The following is a 15,887-nucleotide window of genomic DNA, read 5'->3' as shown; positions in this document are numbered from 1 at the left end:
GTGCTGAGCCATGGAGGGTTTTGTGGGTGAGGGTAATAAGTTTATACTGGATTCTGGAGTGGATGGGTAGTCAGTGTAATGACTGGCACAAGGTAGAGGCATCGGTGTAACGACTGGTGAGGAATATGATCCTGGCTGCAGCATTCAAGACAGATTGGAGGGGGGGAGAGTTTGGTAAGAGGGAGACCGATTAGAAGAGAGTTACAATAGTCCAGGCGAGAATGAATAAGAGAAACAGTAAGAGTTTTTGCAGACTCAAAAGTAAGAAAAGGTCGAATTCTAGAAATGTTTTTGAGGTGCAGATGACAAGAGTGAGCCAGTGATCGAATGTGGGGGCAAAGGAAAGCTCAGAATCAAGTATGACCCCAAGACAGCGGGCATGTTGCTGGGGAGTAATAGTGGAACCACCCACAGAAATGGCAATGTCGGGTATCGGCTGGTCCTTACAGCACAGGTCTTCCATGTTTATATGCCCATCGGGTCAGATTCTGCTTTATGGTAAATGTTGCAAATGATAAAGAACTAATGTCATCGGCTTCTTCTCTCTCACAGATAAACATTGATCAAGCCTCTGCACCTGTGCGATGTCCACCCCAGATCCGCCTATGGGCGGCACCCCTAGGCCTGTCCAGTCCCCAGGGCCGGGCCCTTCTCCTGGTGCTATGATGGGTCCTAGCCCTGGGCCATCTCCTGGATCAGCGCACAGCATGATGGGACCGAGCCCTGGGCCACCAATTCCCCCTCAAGGTCCCGGTGGATATCCTCCTGAAAACATGCACCAGATGCATAAGGTTAGTCTTTTTTGTGTGGGACTGGCTGGAAGACTGCGACAAATCTACCCGTCACTGCTCTCCAGGACTTGGTGCTGCCGTGTATTTACAAAGTTACTCACTAATTTTTAGTGGAGCAAAGCACAGCGAGCCTAAAGCTGCACCCCTGCCCCAAATCACTACCAGGGAGTGGCTACAAATTACTGGGGGTGTCCATTTGAGGACAAGACAAATGGTAAAAAATTAGACGCTTCCCCTCTCCCCAGTCCGTATGAAGGTTTCCTGCTATCCTCACATGATATCTGCCCAATAATCCCCTTCCTTATTGCAGCCCATGGAGTCCATGCATGAGAAGCCCATGCCGGAAGACCCACGTTATACCCAGATGAAGGGAATGGCCATGCGGCCGGGTGGCCTTTCTGGAATGGGGCCACCACCAAGTCCGATGGACCAACACTCGCAAGGTATATATGGTACAGATGGATTCAACATACGATGTACACCCAGACAGTGCTACCCCTATAAGTGGCATCTTCCATCTTCCCGATATCACGGCCTTAGTAACTTACTGATGTTGAGGGTTGCACTTCGCGTCGTTCTCGAGACTGGTATATTATGGTCTTTGTATTCCTCTTCTCACAGGTTACCCCTCTCCCCTGGGCAACTCTGAGCATATACCAAGTCCTGTGCCCTCTAATGGCCCTCCCTCCGGACCTCCAATGCCCTCGGGCTCAGTAGGGGTGAATATGGAAAACGTGGACCCTCAGCAGCAGCAGCAGCCGCCTTCTCAGCAGCCGCCTCCACAGCAGCAGATATCCCGCAGCCCAACGCCTTTCAACCAGAATCAGCTACATCAGTTACGAGCGCAGATAATGGCTTATAAAATGCTGGCCAGGGGGCAACCAATACCCGATCAACTACAGATGGCTGTGCAAGGCAAGAGGCCCATGCCAGGGATGCAGCCACAGATGCAAACACTACCTCCACCTGCAGCTTCCGGGACTGGGCCTGTGCCCACTACAGGACCAGCACCACCCAGCTACAACAGACCTCATGGTGAGTCGGGCAGCGATTTCCTTCCCAGTATCAATGGGCGGACATTCAGTAGTAGCGTCTCGCTCCTATACACCATCTCATATATTACATGGCTGTTTCCTTCCTATTGTAGGAATGGCAGGGCCAGCCATGCCACCTCCAGGACCTTCAGGTGTTCCTCCCGTTATGCCAGGGCATCCTCCAGGTGCTCCCCCCAAACCTTGGCCTGAAGGTAATGGTACAATAACATAATCTTGAGACCTGACTGTAAATGTGATCCTTTGCTTTCCCTGGTTTATTCTGTACTGCGTCTTCCATGGCACAGTACAATAAGCCCCTTGCCACCCTGGTGTGGTTATCCCCTCCACTCTGATGGCCGGGACTCTCTAATCCCAGCTGTGGAACACTCTGATTGGGTTAAACACTCCCATGTCCTGTACAGTTTCATCAGTTTTTTTTTTAATTCTCTCAGGTCCAATGGCTAATGCTGCAGCTCCCGCCATTGCCCCCCAGAAGTTGATTCCTCCACAGCCAACTGGCCGCCCTTCTCCCGCACCCCCTGCAGTGCCACCTGCAGCATCTCCTGTCATGCCACCCCAGACGCAGTCCCCCGGTCAGCCGGCTCAACCCCCGCCTATGGTCCAATACCATTCCAAAGCCAACCGTATCACTCCCATCCAGAAGCCCAGAGGCTTGGATCCAGTAGAGGTGCTGCAAGAACGTGAATATCGGTATGTCACAAGAAGCCACTCCTTCACCTGACCCCAATATAAAGGATATGCCATCATCTGACATCTCAATAAATATATATATATATATATACACACACACTCACTCACTGGCCACTTTATTAGGTACACCTGTCCAACTGTGTGTTAAGACTTAATTTCTAATCAGCCAATCACATGGCGGCAACTCAGTGCATTTAGGCATGTAGACATGGTCAAGACAATCTCCTGCAGTTCAAACCGAGCATCAGTATGGGGAAGAAAGGTGATTTGAGTGCCTTTGAACGTGGCATGATTGTTGGTGCCAGAAGGGCTGGTCTGAGAATTTCAGAAACTGCTGATCTACTGGGATTTTCACGCACAACCATCTCTAGGGTTTACAGAGAATGGTCCGAAAAAGAAAAAAAATCCAGTGAGCGGCAGTTCTGTGGCCCGAAATGCCATGTTGATGCCAGAGGTCAGAGGAGAATGGGCAGACTGGTTCGAGCTGATAGAAAGGCAACAGTGACTCAAATTGCCACCCGTTACAACCAAGGTAGGCAGAAGAGCATCTCTGAACGCACAGTGCGTCGAACTTTGAGGCAGATGGGCTACAGCAGCAGAAGACCACACTGGGTACCACTCCTCTCAGCTAAGAACAGGAAACTGAGGCTACAATTTGCACAAGCTCATCGAAATTGGACAGTAGAAGATTGGAAAAACGTTGCCTGGTCTGATGAGTCTCGATTTCTGCTGCGACATTCGGATGGTCGGGTCAGAATTTGGCGTAAACAACATGAAAGCATGGATCCATCCTGCCTTGTATCAACGGTTCAGGCTGGTGGTGGTGGTGTCATGGTGTGGGGAATTTTTTCTGGGCACTCTTTGGGCCCCTTGGTACCAATTGAGCATCGTTGCAACGCCACAGCCTACCTGAGTATTGTTGCTGACCATGTCCATCCCTTTATGACCACAATGTACCCAACATCTGATGGCTACTTTCAGCAGGATAATGCGCCATGTCATAAAGCTCGAATCATCTCAGATTGGTTTCTTGAACATGACAATGAGTTTACTGTACTCAAATGGCCTCCTCAGTCACCAGATCTCAATCCAATAGAGCATCTTTGGGATGTGGTGGAACGGGAGATTCGCATCAGGGATGTGCAGCCGACAAATCTGCGCCAACTGTGTGATGCCATCATGTCAATATGGTCCAAAATCTCTGAGGAATGCTTCCAGCACCTTGTTGAATCTCTGCCACGAAGAATTGAGGCAGTTCTGAAGGCAAAAGGGGGTCCAACCCCTTACTAGCATGGTGTACCTAATAAAGTGGCCAGTGAGTGTATATATTTATTTTTTGTGTATAGACTCCAGGCCCGCATCGCACACAGGATCCAGGAGCTGGAGAACCTCCCCGGGTCTTTAGCTGGTGACCTTAGAACCAAGGCGACCATAGAATTAAAAGCCCTGCGGCTCCTGAACTTCCAGAGACAGGTTTGTCCCCGAGTCCTATGTGGTAGGCGAGAGCGTGGACCTCTCCAGACCATTCAGGTTTTTGTTTTTCTGCTTTCCAGCTCCGACAAGAGGTTGTGGTCTGTATGAGGAGGGACACCGCTCTGGAAACTGCTCTGAATGCCAAGGCTTACAAGCGCAGTAAACGTCAATCACTACGTGAGGCCAGAATCACAGAGAAACTGGAGAAGCAGCAGAAGATCGAGCAGGAACGCAAAAGACGGCAGAAGCACCAGGTGAGGAGGGGTTAATAATCGGAAACTATTCTTAAAGGTAAGTGTCTGCAGAAGACTCATGGCTTGGTCTTCTCTGCAGGAATATCTGAATAGCATCCTCCAGCATGCCAAGGACTTCAAGGAGTTCCACCGCTCCGTCACCGGGAAGATCCAGAAGCTGACCAAGGCCGTGGCCACGTATCACGCCAACACGGAACGGGAGCAGAAGAAGGAAAATGAGAGGATCGAGAAGGAGAGAATGCGGCGTCTCATGGTAGGTCCTGATACAGCCACGTTTCCTCAAGCGGGGTTCACCCCTACGTAGGAGGTGATGCCTGCACACTATGGTCAGGTCTCGTGCACCCGTTCTGTTGATCGGCAGTGAGACGGACATGAGCGACACCAGTGCACCTTCTTAAACATTACCCGCCGCAATCTTCCAGGCAGAAGATGAAGAGGGCTACAGGAAGCTGATTGACCAGAAGAAGGACAAGCGCTTGGCCTACCTCCTGCAGCAGACGGACGAGTACGTGGCTAACCTCACGGAGCTGGTGAGGCAACACAAAGCCGCCCAGGTACTAAAAGAGAAGAAAAGGAGGAAAAAGAAAAAGGTAAGACCATCACATGTGTACATGCAGAGAAATGGTGCTGCACCTGTCATGAACCATCTGATATACCGTGTTGTGTATGTGCCAGATCCAGGAGAACGCGGCAGACGGAGGACAGCCGGCACTGGGACCAGACGGAGAGGTGAGGACAGGAGACGGATATCGGTGAAGTACGTGTTAGCAGGTGTGGGGGGATTGCCTGGGATAACTACCTCTTCTCCTTCATAGCCTCTGGATGAGACTAGTCAGATGAGTGACCTTCCTGTCAAAGTTATGCACGTGGAGAGCGGCAAGATCTTGACTGGTGTGGACGCTCCGAAGGCCGGACAGCTGGACACCTGGCTGGAGATGAACCCTGGGTATGTGAGAAGTAATGACTAGTGATAAGGGAACGTGCCGGGATAAAGTGTTATCTGGGCATGCTCGGGTGCTGAGTGACTTCGTTGTGCTAGAAAAATGTTTGCGTCCCTGCTGTTCGACCACTGCAACATGTTTAGGGATTGCCTGGTAGGCATGCCGAAGACACTCGGTTAGCACCTGGTCATGCTAAGATAACCTTATCCGGACACGTTCGCTCATCACTAGTATTGATGTGTCAATAATCTCTGTGCAGTGAGAGCCCCCTAGTGGTACTTATGTGGTAAGTTCAGTTTTCTTTTGGCCTTTGTGAAGTCCATGACTCCGATTCTTTCTTCTTTATAGCTATGAAGTTGCCCCCCGATCGGACAGCGAGGAGAGTGGATCAGAGGAGGAAGATGAAGTGAGTGATTCGCGTAGAGTCTTCATCTATACCTTCACTTTATTCAGTCCGCTTCATGTGTTTTGATAATTTTACATCTTAATTCCAGGAGGAGGAAGAGGAGCAGGTGGCGCCCCTTGTCACCAACTTACCTGCAGTGGATGAGAAGATTCCCGACCCAGATAGTGATGACGTTTCAGAAGTCTACGCTCGGGTGATTATCGAGTGAGTTTTTCTCTTTTGCGGGGTAATGCTGGATGGAGGTTATTGGGCGTGCTTTACTGGACTCCAGTCACATCTAACATTAAGAGGGTCTCCATCCAAAGCCTGCATATTGTATGCAGTGTACAGGTGGTCTTTCAAGTGCCGTCAACTTCCATTCTGGTGAATGGTGTAGATGTAGCTGGACCCAATTCTCCTGGATGCTGCCAGTCACCCCTTGACAGTCTCTAAGAAGGCAAGGCTGTTGCATCAGTAAGGGAGGGGATAAAGCGCATGACAGAAGACTCTGGAGAAATGCTCAGTTGCACTGCAAGTGGAAATTTCACATGCTGAGCTCCAGAAGAAACAAATGTTAATATCTCCGCTATGGAGCAGAGCAAAATGGATAAAAGTGTCAAAATCGGGGGGAGCGCAGAGACTTTTACAAGCTATTTCACTCAATGTTTGGGAGAAGTTGTCGTGCTCTTTTTAAAGAGGTTGTCCACAGGGTATCCGTCCATTGTCCTCTCCATTCCTTCTTCATGGGGCTACTGAAGAGCCAAGCACAGCACCAGGGAGAATGAATGGAGCGCATTGACACACATGCACTGCAGATCTAGTCTAACAAGGCTACAATCGGTGCAGGTCCCAGTGGTCCGACCCCCACTGGTCAACAAGTTTTCACCTAATCTGTCACCAACACCCCCTGACTTTCCCTCCACTCAGGAACGCCCGGCAAGATGTGGACGACGAGTACAGCATCTCGCAGGTGGAGGCCGGCCTGCAGTCGTACTACGCCGTGGCGCATGCTGTGACCGAGAAGGTGGAGAAGCAGTCTAGTCTGCTAGTGAACGGCATCCTGAAGCAGTATCAGGTAAGGGCTATGCGGTGGCTGGGCGAGAACAACATGGCGCTTGCTGATCTGGACTTTTTTTTTTTTTTCCTTTCAAGATCAAGGGGCTGGAGTGGCTTGTGTCTCTGTACAACAATAACTTGAACGGGATCCTGGCTGATGAGATGGGTCTGGGGAAGACGATTCAGACCATCGCCCTGATTACATACCTCATGGAACACAAGCGCATTAATGGACCCTTCCTCATCATCGTGCCGCTGTCGTGAGTAGCTTTACTGTCTCTAATCTGTAACTTCTTACTGACAACTTTCTCTATCAGATTGGTGGAGTTCAGGGGTGTCAGACCTCCGCTAATCTGCTATCTTGTCTCTCTTGTCATATAGTCATAGTATATTTTAAGCCAGGTCAGGTCACCCCCTCTTTGGCACCGTTGAAAGTAAAACCTAAAAAATAGCCAGAATTGCATTTTTTTTTTTTTATTTTTTTTTTTTTTTTTGCCGCTGCCACAATACAATGAGTCGACTAAAACATTGTATCCGCCCTAAAATGCAATAAAAAGATAGTGATCAAATCTTTGTACCCCAAAGTATGTACAGCTAAAAACATCAATGCATTCTGAAAAAATAAAAATGATTTTTAATGGTGGTTTTATTTACAAATTTTTTTTTTTTTTTTTCTCCAAAATGTAAAGAAATTAAACAATTGCAATACCGCCGTAATAATACTAACCAAGAGAATAATTTTTCCAGGTCATTTTTACCACGCAACGAATGTCATAAAAACAATGGCCGAATTGAGGTGGGGGGGGGGGGGGTTGCAGCTGCCAAACCCCCCTACCCCCCACCATTTTCCAATATCCTCATACTATGGTATCAGCGGTAAAACAATAGTTATATCTGTTGTATGAAGCCGCTCTGTGGGTGGCACTGGCATAGTGACTTGGCACCCACTGATCTGGTAGCCGGATAACCGGACGATTCGCCCTCTTATGCAGAAGTTTAGGCTTTTATTTCCCATCCATGTGCATGGAGGATTGCTGTCTGATAGGGAATTGTCCGATTTATTTTTTGTCTTTAAGGACGCTGTCTAACTGGGTTTATGAGTTTGACAAGTGGGGGCCGTCGGTGGTGAAGGTGTCGTACAAGGTAACGTGAAGCATCTTTTGGCTACAGCGTCCAGGGCTCACCCGTAGGTTGTGTAACCTCCGCTCCTTCTTCCAGGGCTCCCCTGCTGCTCGCCGCGCTTTTGTTCCCACACTACGTAGCGGGAAGTTTAACGTTCTCCTCACTACATACGAATACATCATTAAGGACAAGCACATTTTGGCCAAGGTATCGGCAGCTGAGGCTCATAGGAACATTTGTAGTTTGGGACCTGAAGTCTTGGATTCTTTAATGTTCTTCCTATCGTTGGTCTAGATCCGCTGGAAGTACATGATTGTGGATGAAGGTCACCGTATGAAGAACCATCACTGTAAGCTGACGCAGGTCCTGAACACCCATTATGTCGCACCGCGTCGCCTGCTGCTCACCGGGACGCCTCTGCAAAACAAGCTGCCAGAGCTATGGGCCCTCCTAAACTTCCTGCTCCCGACCATCTTTAAAAGCTGCAGCACCTTCGAGCAGTGGTTCAACGCTCCCTTCGCAATGACTGGAGAGAAGGTATGAGGCTGGAGGGGATGGGAGTTGACTCCAGCCCCCTTGCTTTACCATAACCATAAACTGTGTGGGGCATAGCTGTTGCCATCTGTTTAGCTACTGTGCAGGCGAGCACTTTTCCACCTTCAACCTCTGTAGATTTTGGGGTGTGCTGATCTGTAGCAAACCAAGGTCCCTATTGCAAGACAGCATCTAGGGTATGTTTGGGCTCTGCAGCGCTGCAAGTGTCCTCCAAACCCTATATATGCTGTTCACTGCACAGTAATGACCTTTACTTGCATAGTATGACACCACCAGGTGTTCAACTTGTATATCCTTGTGCATGTCCACCTAAGGTGAGCTGTGTGCAAGGAGACAGGTAATGGCCATCATTTTCCCAACTTAGAGAAAATGTTGCCCACACGGGTCTACAATCAGCTGTAGCTCAAGGGTTGCAGTAGGTCTGGTAGCGGTCAAGTGACAGCAGTATTATTGCAGTATGTAGGACTGCCTGAAGAAATTAGTTTTCATGTTCTGTCTGAAATTACGATCGTGGTGAACAATCGGATGTGTTAGTTCCAGAGGATAGGGGATGACCGAGAGAAGCCTTGGAGACAGTTGTGGGAGGAGAGGAGGTCTTCTGAGGACCAAGGATTATGTATGGAAAGGTTTCAGGAGATGTGTGGAGGAGACATGATTCACTGGGGAATTGGAAGCTAATGAAGTGATTGGTAGAGGCGGAGGAGTAGATAGGGGAAAGGAGGATTAATCGAGCAGTGCAGTTAAGGATTGTCCAAGAATGTAGTAAAAGTGTTTCTGTCGCATAATTCAAACTGCAGCCTTTCCTAGTCGCGTATCAGAACGTCCTTCAGTGTGGAAAAAAAACGCAGCTCCTGAGACCTGTGTCTTAACTGTCAGAGGAACTGTGTAGTAAATAATACAGACTTGAGCTTCTGGAGAAGGGCTGTGACAGGAGAGGAAATGTTTTCGTGAGGCTTTGATATGTGTGCTTTGTAAAGATTAGAAAATCTCTTCATGCAACCCTGATCCATGGTCCAGGTCAGTGTTCTATGGCTGTGTACAAAATTTGCACAAAATTCCATACCCTCTGGGATCCCAGGCTAAGCTTTTGATTAGCTGGATTGGTGAAAAACCATCCATGCATTACACAGATGTCACGCCAGGTCGGCAACTTATACGCATCTACGACGAGGAACATGGAAGCTCAGGAAATTTGTGCAGATCCTGTCTACGAGCAGAGAGCACTTATCTGGACCATGGATAAGGGTTGTGTGCAGTAATCTACTCTTCTCCAGTAATTAGGATACATCTTCTCTGACAGTTGAGATGCTGTTCTCATGAGTAGTGTTTCTTCAGACTGCTGCCTATTCTAACACGTGACTAGGACAGGCTGTTTAAATTATGTGAAATGGGTCATTTTCTTACATTCCTGGAGAGGCAGCCAGTGGACTTGTGATACAGGGGAAAGCAGGTATGTCATTTGTTGTGATTGATAAGTTTGGTCAGGGGGGAGTGAGATAGAAAACAGATCATTTCTGCTTTAATATTGTACATAGCGCCTAAATCACTGCCCATACAGTGTATAAAATATATATATATATATATATATATATATATATATATATATATATATATATATATATATATATATATATAGTTTATATATATTTATTTTTTTTTTTTTTCTTTTTCATACAGTTAATTGCACTTTACACTGTTAGTGAATTAAAACCTTTATTGTTTTTACCCAGAGACTGCAATGTCTACAGGATTCACATGATTTCAGTTGTAGCGGCCACGTTGGTAGCCCATGGCCACCAGACCAGATCACTGCAGGCCTCTTTCTACCTGTCTTCAGCCCCTGCGATGCTGGCAGGTAGGAGAAAATTCAGTGCTCTGGTTCGACAGCCACAGACTAGTGACATGGCCACTCGACCAGGGTCTTTACAATCGGTTTTCTTAGTCTATGGAGCATATTAGAAAGCTGTAGGACAGTTTCATAATGATTTTGATGCATTGTTCCTACACGGGTCAGAGTTGTTGATCGCTACAATCGACCCCGGTTCTTCTCAGTCGTGATGTCTTTCTTTATCGCCTTATTGGGGGACACAGATAACCATGGGTGTATGCTGCTGCTGCTAGGAGGCTGACACTATGCAAAACAAGAAAATTAGCTCCTCCCCAGCAGTATACCCCCACCGACGGGCACCAAGCACCTCAGTTTGTGCTTGGTGTCTGTAGGAGGCGGACCGGGATCTCCCCAGATCCACATTTAATCTTTTTCTTTTCAGGTTTTTTAGTTAATTAATGTTTTCCCTTTATTTTCCAGATACAGCATCAGGAAACGGGATGTGAGTTCATCCTGCTTTTCCAATTAATGCGGCTGAGCGAGCAATGTGGTATTGCCCACATCGCAACTCTCAGGCCCGCAGGCAGGACCTTCCCCTATCACCCTCGGGTGCTATGGGCCATGGATGGGTGCCCGGTCCTAGCCGATTGCCCTCCTCATCCCTCTCCCAGGACAGGGCTGAGAGGAAGACGGCGGTCGCCAGCGGTGACACTTCCCCTGACACTGGGATTGGAGCAGTCTTCTGCACCATACGGACTGGGTGCGGGCACTGAGGATTGTGTGTCCCAGCGGCCTCCGCTCTATCGTGGGCCCCTGCGATCATCCTCTTCAGGGACATCAGGTAAGCCTATCCCTTCAGCCCCGCTCTCATAGACCTACCATGGACACATTCAACCCTGTCTGCAATCACAGCCAGTACAGCGCCGTTTCTCATATGCGACCTGCAACCCCCACACACGCTTTCAGAGCGGCACCTCTCTCCTCCTGTTTGAATTTTGAATTCCCTGCTCCTTTGGCCAGCAGGCTTGCGCTTCTTCTGTCACGGGGGGGGTCCGGCGGGGGCTTCCTCGGTCAGCATCCCCGGTACCCCCTTCTCCAGCCCATCTCTCAATCTGCGGTGGTATGCGCTGGTTATTGGCCCCGGGCGCGCCATCGCTAGTGAAAGCAGAGGGAGCGCTTTCATTTTGAAGCTCTGTCTTCCCTCTCCCTGTGCGCGCTTTCTTCGCGCGCTTCTTCAGCCTATCTCAGGGCTGCTTTCGCTTCAGCCCTGTCAGCATGACATTAACCGCGCCCCCCCTCCTCGGGTCTCAGCCAATCGTGCGGTACAGCGGCTAAGCCCCACCCACCGGCAGCGTCTCTTTCCTGTCTTTGCTGAGCATCTTCCTCCCTCTTCTCCGGATCTTTTCCTGGGGGACACAACGCTGTTCTGTCTGCTTCTGAACCTCGGTAGGCTCGACGCTGACTCTCCATGACACTTGACTTAGCTTCTCCCCCCAGTTTCATTCAGGTAGTATTTCTACCACAGAGACTTATGCCCAACCCTACAAGGGCTTTCAGTTCTAGACCCACCGCTATTCACTACGCCTGCGCGTGCTGTAGAAAGAAGTGGGCATCAGGTCAGTCGTCTCCCCTCTGCCCGTCCTGCAGCCCTTCTTCCATGTCTGCCCCTCAGGAGCACTCCGAGCCCCGGGTGGAGACCACCCCACCCCCTGAGTGGGCCGTGGCGATGTCTCAGTCGGTTTCTGATCTGACAAAAGTGTCTCAATCGCTGGTCCAGGTCTTAGAGCGGTTACCTCAGTTATCTGCAGCCACCTGTGCACCGACCGCCTCTCACGGTGAGTCGCCAGCACCTGACCGCGACCCTCAGACGGAGACGCCGGGTAGGGGCTCAAGGAAGCGGGTCCTGTCTGGCTCTTCTTCCAGTTCGCAGGGTCCCTCCGCTTCTCTCAGGCTACGCTCTTCGTCTCCATCCTCAACAGACGATCCTAGGTCAGACGATGATTCCCAATCTGGATCTGACTCAGAGGCGGACAACATAGCTAGATCTCGGGATATGGTAGATAGTCTCATATCGGCTATATACCAAACACTCAAGATCAAGGAGGATAAGGCACCCCCGCAGGAATGCTGTTTCCTTTAAGAAAGCGAGGCCTCCATCTCGAACCTTTCCTAATAACAGAGTTCGACACTTCCTTAGCCAATCACTGGCAACATCCTGAGAAACGTTTTTCAGGTCGCAAGTACTTAGATGTACTATATCCCTTTGATGCGGATCTAGTCACGAAATGGACCAAAGCTCCCGAGGTAGATCCACCAGTTTCTCGTATTTCCTCTAAGACGGTTCTTTCCCTTCCGGACGGAGCTTCTCTTAAAGACCCAACGGACAGGCAAATGGAGTCGTTGGCTAAGTCAATTTTTGAGGCATCCGGCGCCTCCCTCTGTCCTATCTTCGCCTCCGCTTGGGTGGCGAAGGTCATTTTAGCTTGGGCAAAAATTCTGCGCAGGGGCATTTCAGCGGCAGCTCCTCTGGACAAGCTGGCAGATTTAGCAGACCAAATTAATCATGCGGGCTGGGTGCGTAGCTAGAGCTAACAGCAATATAGTGGCCATACGCCGCATTCTTTGGTTGAAGTCTTGTAATGCGGACACCACCTCAAAGAAGTCGCTCACCAACCTGGCATTTCACGGCACTAGGCTCTTTGGCGCCAAGCTGGATCAGATAATCTCGGATGCCACTGGTGGAAAGAGCACTTCCCTTCCCCAGTCCCGCCCTAAGAGGTTCTTTAACAGGAAGGCTTCTCGGCCATTTAGGTCCTTTCGCCCCTTCTCTCCCGCAGAAGGTTCATCCCAGCAGGACCGGCATCCTGCTTCCAGAGACCGGAGAAAGCCTTCCTATAAGCCGGCTCCCCGCTGGAGATCCAGAGGTCAGCCCTCCAGGTCCTCAGGCTCCCGATCCGGCAGATTTTCATCTAAGTGACAGGCCACCCCCACCTGGAAATGTTTCCAGGGTGGGAGGCAGACTTTCCTCTTTCAAGGACGCATGGCTATCCGTTGTCGACGACGCTTGGGTCAGGGAAATCATCACATCCGGATACAAAATCGAGTTTTCTCCCCCCCCCCCCCCCCCCCCAAACAGTCGCTTCTTTCTGTCTCGATCCCCAAGACAGCGATCACAGATTCCAGGGTTCCTTCAGGCCGTCTCCTCCCTCCTTTCCGCCGGGGTCATCGTTCCCGTTCCTACAAACGAACGGTTTTTAGGGTTCTACGCGAATCTCGTCGTAGTCCCGAAAAAGGATGGCTCTCTTCGTCCAATTTTGGATCTCAAGTTGCTCAATCGCCACATGAAGATCTGCCACTTCAAGATGGAGTCTCTGCGTTCGGTAATAGCCTCGATGGAACCCGGAGAGTTTCTCTGCTCTGTGGACATACAGGATGCCTATCTCCACATCCCCATTTCTCTGCGGCATCAGAAATACCTCCGCTTTGCGATTCAGGACAATCACTATCAGTTCACGGCCCTCCCCTTCGGACTAGCCTCCGCTCCCCGTGTCTTTACGAAGGTGATGGCAACAGTCATGGCCATCTTTCGATCCAGAGGGATTCTTATCATTCCTTACCTGGACGATCTCCTGATCAAGGGCTCGTCCCGCCAACACTGTCTTCACAGTCTTCAGATAACCTTGGATGCCCTCAGCCACCTCGGATGGATAGTCAACAAGAAGTCCATCCTGTGCCCTACCCAGCGTCTGACCTTTTTGGGCATGGAGTTCGACACGAATCTAGCCCGGGTGTTTCTACCGAGGGACAAGTTTTCAACCCTTTGCAAGGGGATCCAGTCCCTACGACGCTCGAGGATCATGTCCCTTCGGTCCTGCATGAGTGTCCTGGGGAAGATGATAGCTTCCATGGAAGCAGTGCCCTTCGCACAATTCCACTCTCGCCCTCTCCAACTGTTCCTCCTGTCAGTCTGGGACAAGACCTCGTTTTCTCTGGACCGTCCCATTCCTCTTCCGCTCAGAGTCAGACAATCGCTGACTTGGTGGACATTGCCGGCGTCAGTTCTCCGCGAAAGGTCTTTTCTTCCGCCTCGGTGGCAGGTCATCACCACCGATGCCAGTCTCCTAGGATGGGGGGCGGTTTACCATCAGAAAACGGCCCAAGGGCGCTGGAACGCCCAGGAAACTCAACTGCCCATCAACCTTCTGGAGATCAGTGCAATCTTCCTTGCTCTCCTTCGTTGGCAGCATCTCCTTGTAGGCAAACCAGTTCGCATTCAATCAGACAACGCCACGGCGCATAAACCACCAGGGCGGTACTCACAGCAGGCAGGTGATGTCAGAAGTGGCAAGGATCCTGTGCTGGGCAGAGCGTCACGTTCCGGCGATCTCTGCCGTTCACATTCCAGGGGTGGAAAATTGGGCAGCCGGCTTCTTGAGTCGCCAAGGTCTAGCGTCAGGCGAATGGTCCCTTCATCCCACAGTCTTCAGTCAGATATGCCAGCGTTGGGGCACCCCGGACGTCGATCTCATGGCGTCTCGGATGAACAACAAAGTTCCTCACTTTGTAGCCAGGTCCAGGGATCCGCGACGCCCTAGTAATTCTGTGGTCCCAGTTCCAACTGCCTTACCTGTTTCCTCCCCTTGCCCTCATCCCAAGAGTGGTCAAAAAGATAGTCAGAGGGCATCCTAGTGGCTCCAGTCTGGCCGAGACGCCCTTGGTACGCGGAGTTGGTGAACATGCTCGCGGACGTTCCCTAGAGGCTTCCATACCGTCCAGGTCTTCTCTCTCAAGGCCCCCTTTACCACCAGAATTCTCAGTCTGAGTTTAATGGCATGGCCGTTGAGGCCGCAATCCTGAGGGAATCAGGGTTGTCCAGCCGGGTCATTCAGACCATGATCAAGGCTCGGATGCCAGCTTCCTCCCGCATTTACCATAGGTACTGGAAAGCTTTTTTTCCGTTGGTGCGATGATAGCGATGTTTTTCCACTGTCATTCTCCATTCCATCCATTCTTGGTTTCCTCCAATCTGGTTTAGATGTGGGCCTATCCCTCAGTACTCTCAAAGGCCAGGTGTCTGCCCTAGCAATCCTCTTCCAGAAGGATCTAGCTTCCTTACCGCAAGTGAAGACTTTTCTCCAAGGAGTTGCCCATGTGGCTCCTCCTCATCATTCTCCGATAGATCCATGGGATCTCAATCTTGTTCTTGGCGCTCTCCAGAAGGCGCCGTTCGAACCAATCTAGGACATCCCTCTGTCTTTTCTTTCATGGAAGGTGGCTTTTCTGATCGCCATTACCTCCATCAGGAGAGTTTCTGAGCTGGCGGCCTTATCCTGTCGTTCTCCGTACCTTATCCTCCACCAAGATAAGGTTGTTCTCAGGCCAGTTCCTTCCTTCCAAAAGTGGTATCTCCCTTTCATATTAACAAAGATAACGTCCTTCCATCGTTTTGTCCTGCGCCTGCTCATCCTCTGGAAAAGTCGCTCCACAAACTGGATGTAGTGAGAGCCTTGGGTGTTTACCTTGCCAGGACCGCTTCTTTTCGCCAATCTGATTCCCTGCTGGTCATTTCTGAGGGTCGCTGGAAAGGTCTTCCGGCCTCCAAATCCACGATTGCTAGCTGGATTCGGTCTACCATCCTGGAAGCCTACCGACTTCAGGAGAAACGGCCCCCTCCGGGAGTGAAAGCCCACTCCACCCGGGCTGTAGGGGCTTCTTGGGCTGTGCGACACCAGGCTTC

At 50.3% G+C, this 15,887-nt stretch overlaps 1 protein-coding gene across 1 annotated transcript in view; it reads left to right on the top strand.

The window, feature by feature from the left end:
* Positions 1 to 15,887, top strand: part of SMARCA4 (SWI/SNF related BAF chromatin remodeling complex subunit ATPase 4) — a 33,225-nt gene that overhangs the window by 7,062 nt on the left and 10,276 nt on the right. The window contains exons 2-19 of the mRNA XM_073587525.1: positions 553 to 791; positions 1,102 to 1,234; positions 1,413 to 1,826; positions 1,939 to 2,037; positions 2,278 to 2,536; positions 3,883 to 4,009; positions 4,090 to 4,263; positions 4,343 to 4,516; positions 4,686 to 4,853; positions 4,939 to 4,992; positions 5,079 to 5,209; positions 5,553 to 5,610; positions 5,699 to 5,814; positions 6,517 to 6,664; positions 6,742 to 6,905; positions 7,722 to 7,788; positions 7,864 to 7,974; positions 8,062 to 8,304. Coding sequence (XP_073443626.1) covers positions 585 to 791; positions 1,102 to 1,234; positions 1,413 to 1,826; positions 1,939 to 2,037; positions 2,278 to 2,536; positions 3,883 to 4,009; positions 4,090 to 4,263; positions 4,343 to 4,516; positions 4,686 to 4,853; positions 4,939 to 4,992; positions 5,079 to 5,209; positions 5,553 to 5,610; positions 5,699 to 5,814; positions 6,517 to 6,664; positions 6,742 to 6,905; positions 7,722 to 7,788; positions 7,864 to 7,974; positions 8,062 to 8,304 — 2,847 coding nt within the window. The 5' untranslated portion in view covers positions 553 to 584. The remainder of the gene's footprint in view (positions 1 to 552; positions 792 to 1,101; positions 1,235 to 1,412; positions 1,827 to 1,938; positions 2,038 to 2,277; positions 2,537 to 3,882; positions 4,010 to 4,089; positions 4,264 to 4,342; positions 4,517 to 4,685; positions 4,854 to 4,938; positions 4,993 to 5,078; positions 5,210 to 5,552; positions 5,611 to 5,698; positions 5,815 to 6,516; positions 6,665 to 6,741; positions 6,906 to 7,721; positions 7,789 to 7,863; positions 7,975 to 8,061; positions 8,305 to 15,887) is intronic.

Source organism: Dendrobates tinctorius, unplaced genomic scaffold, assembly GCF_039654945.1.
Source record: "Dendrobates tinctorius isolate UK_male_01 unplaced genomic scaffold, ASM3965494v1 ptg000099l, whole genome shotgun sequence".
In the NCBI taxonomy this organism is placed as follows: Eukaryota; Metazoa; Chordata; class Amphibia; order Anura; family Dendrobatidae; genus Dendrobates; species Dendrobates tinctorius.
Note: the sequence above shows the minus strand (reverse complement) of the source record. Positions and strands in the feature narration are given on the sequence as shown.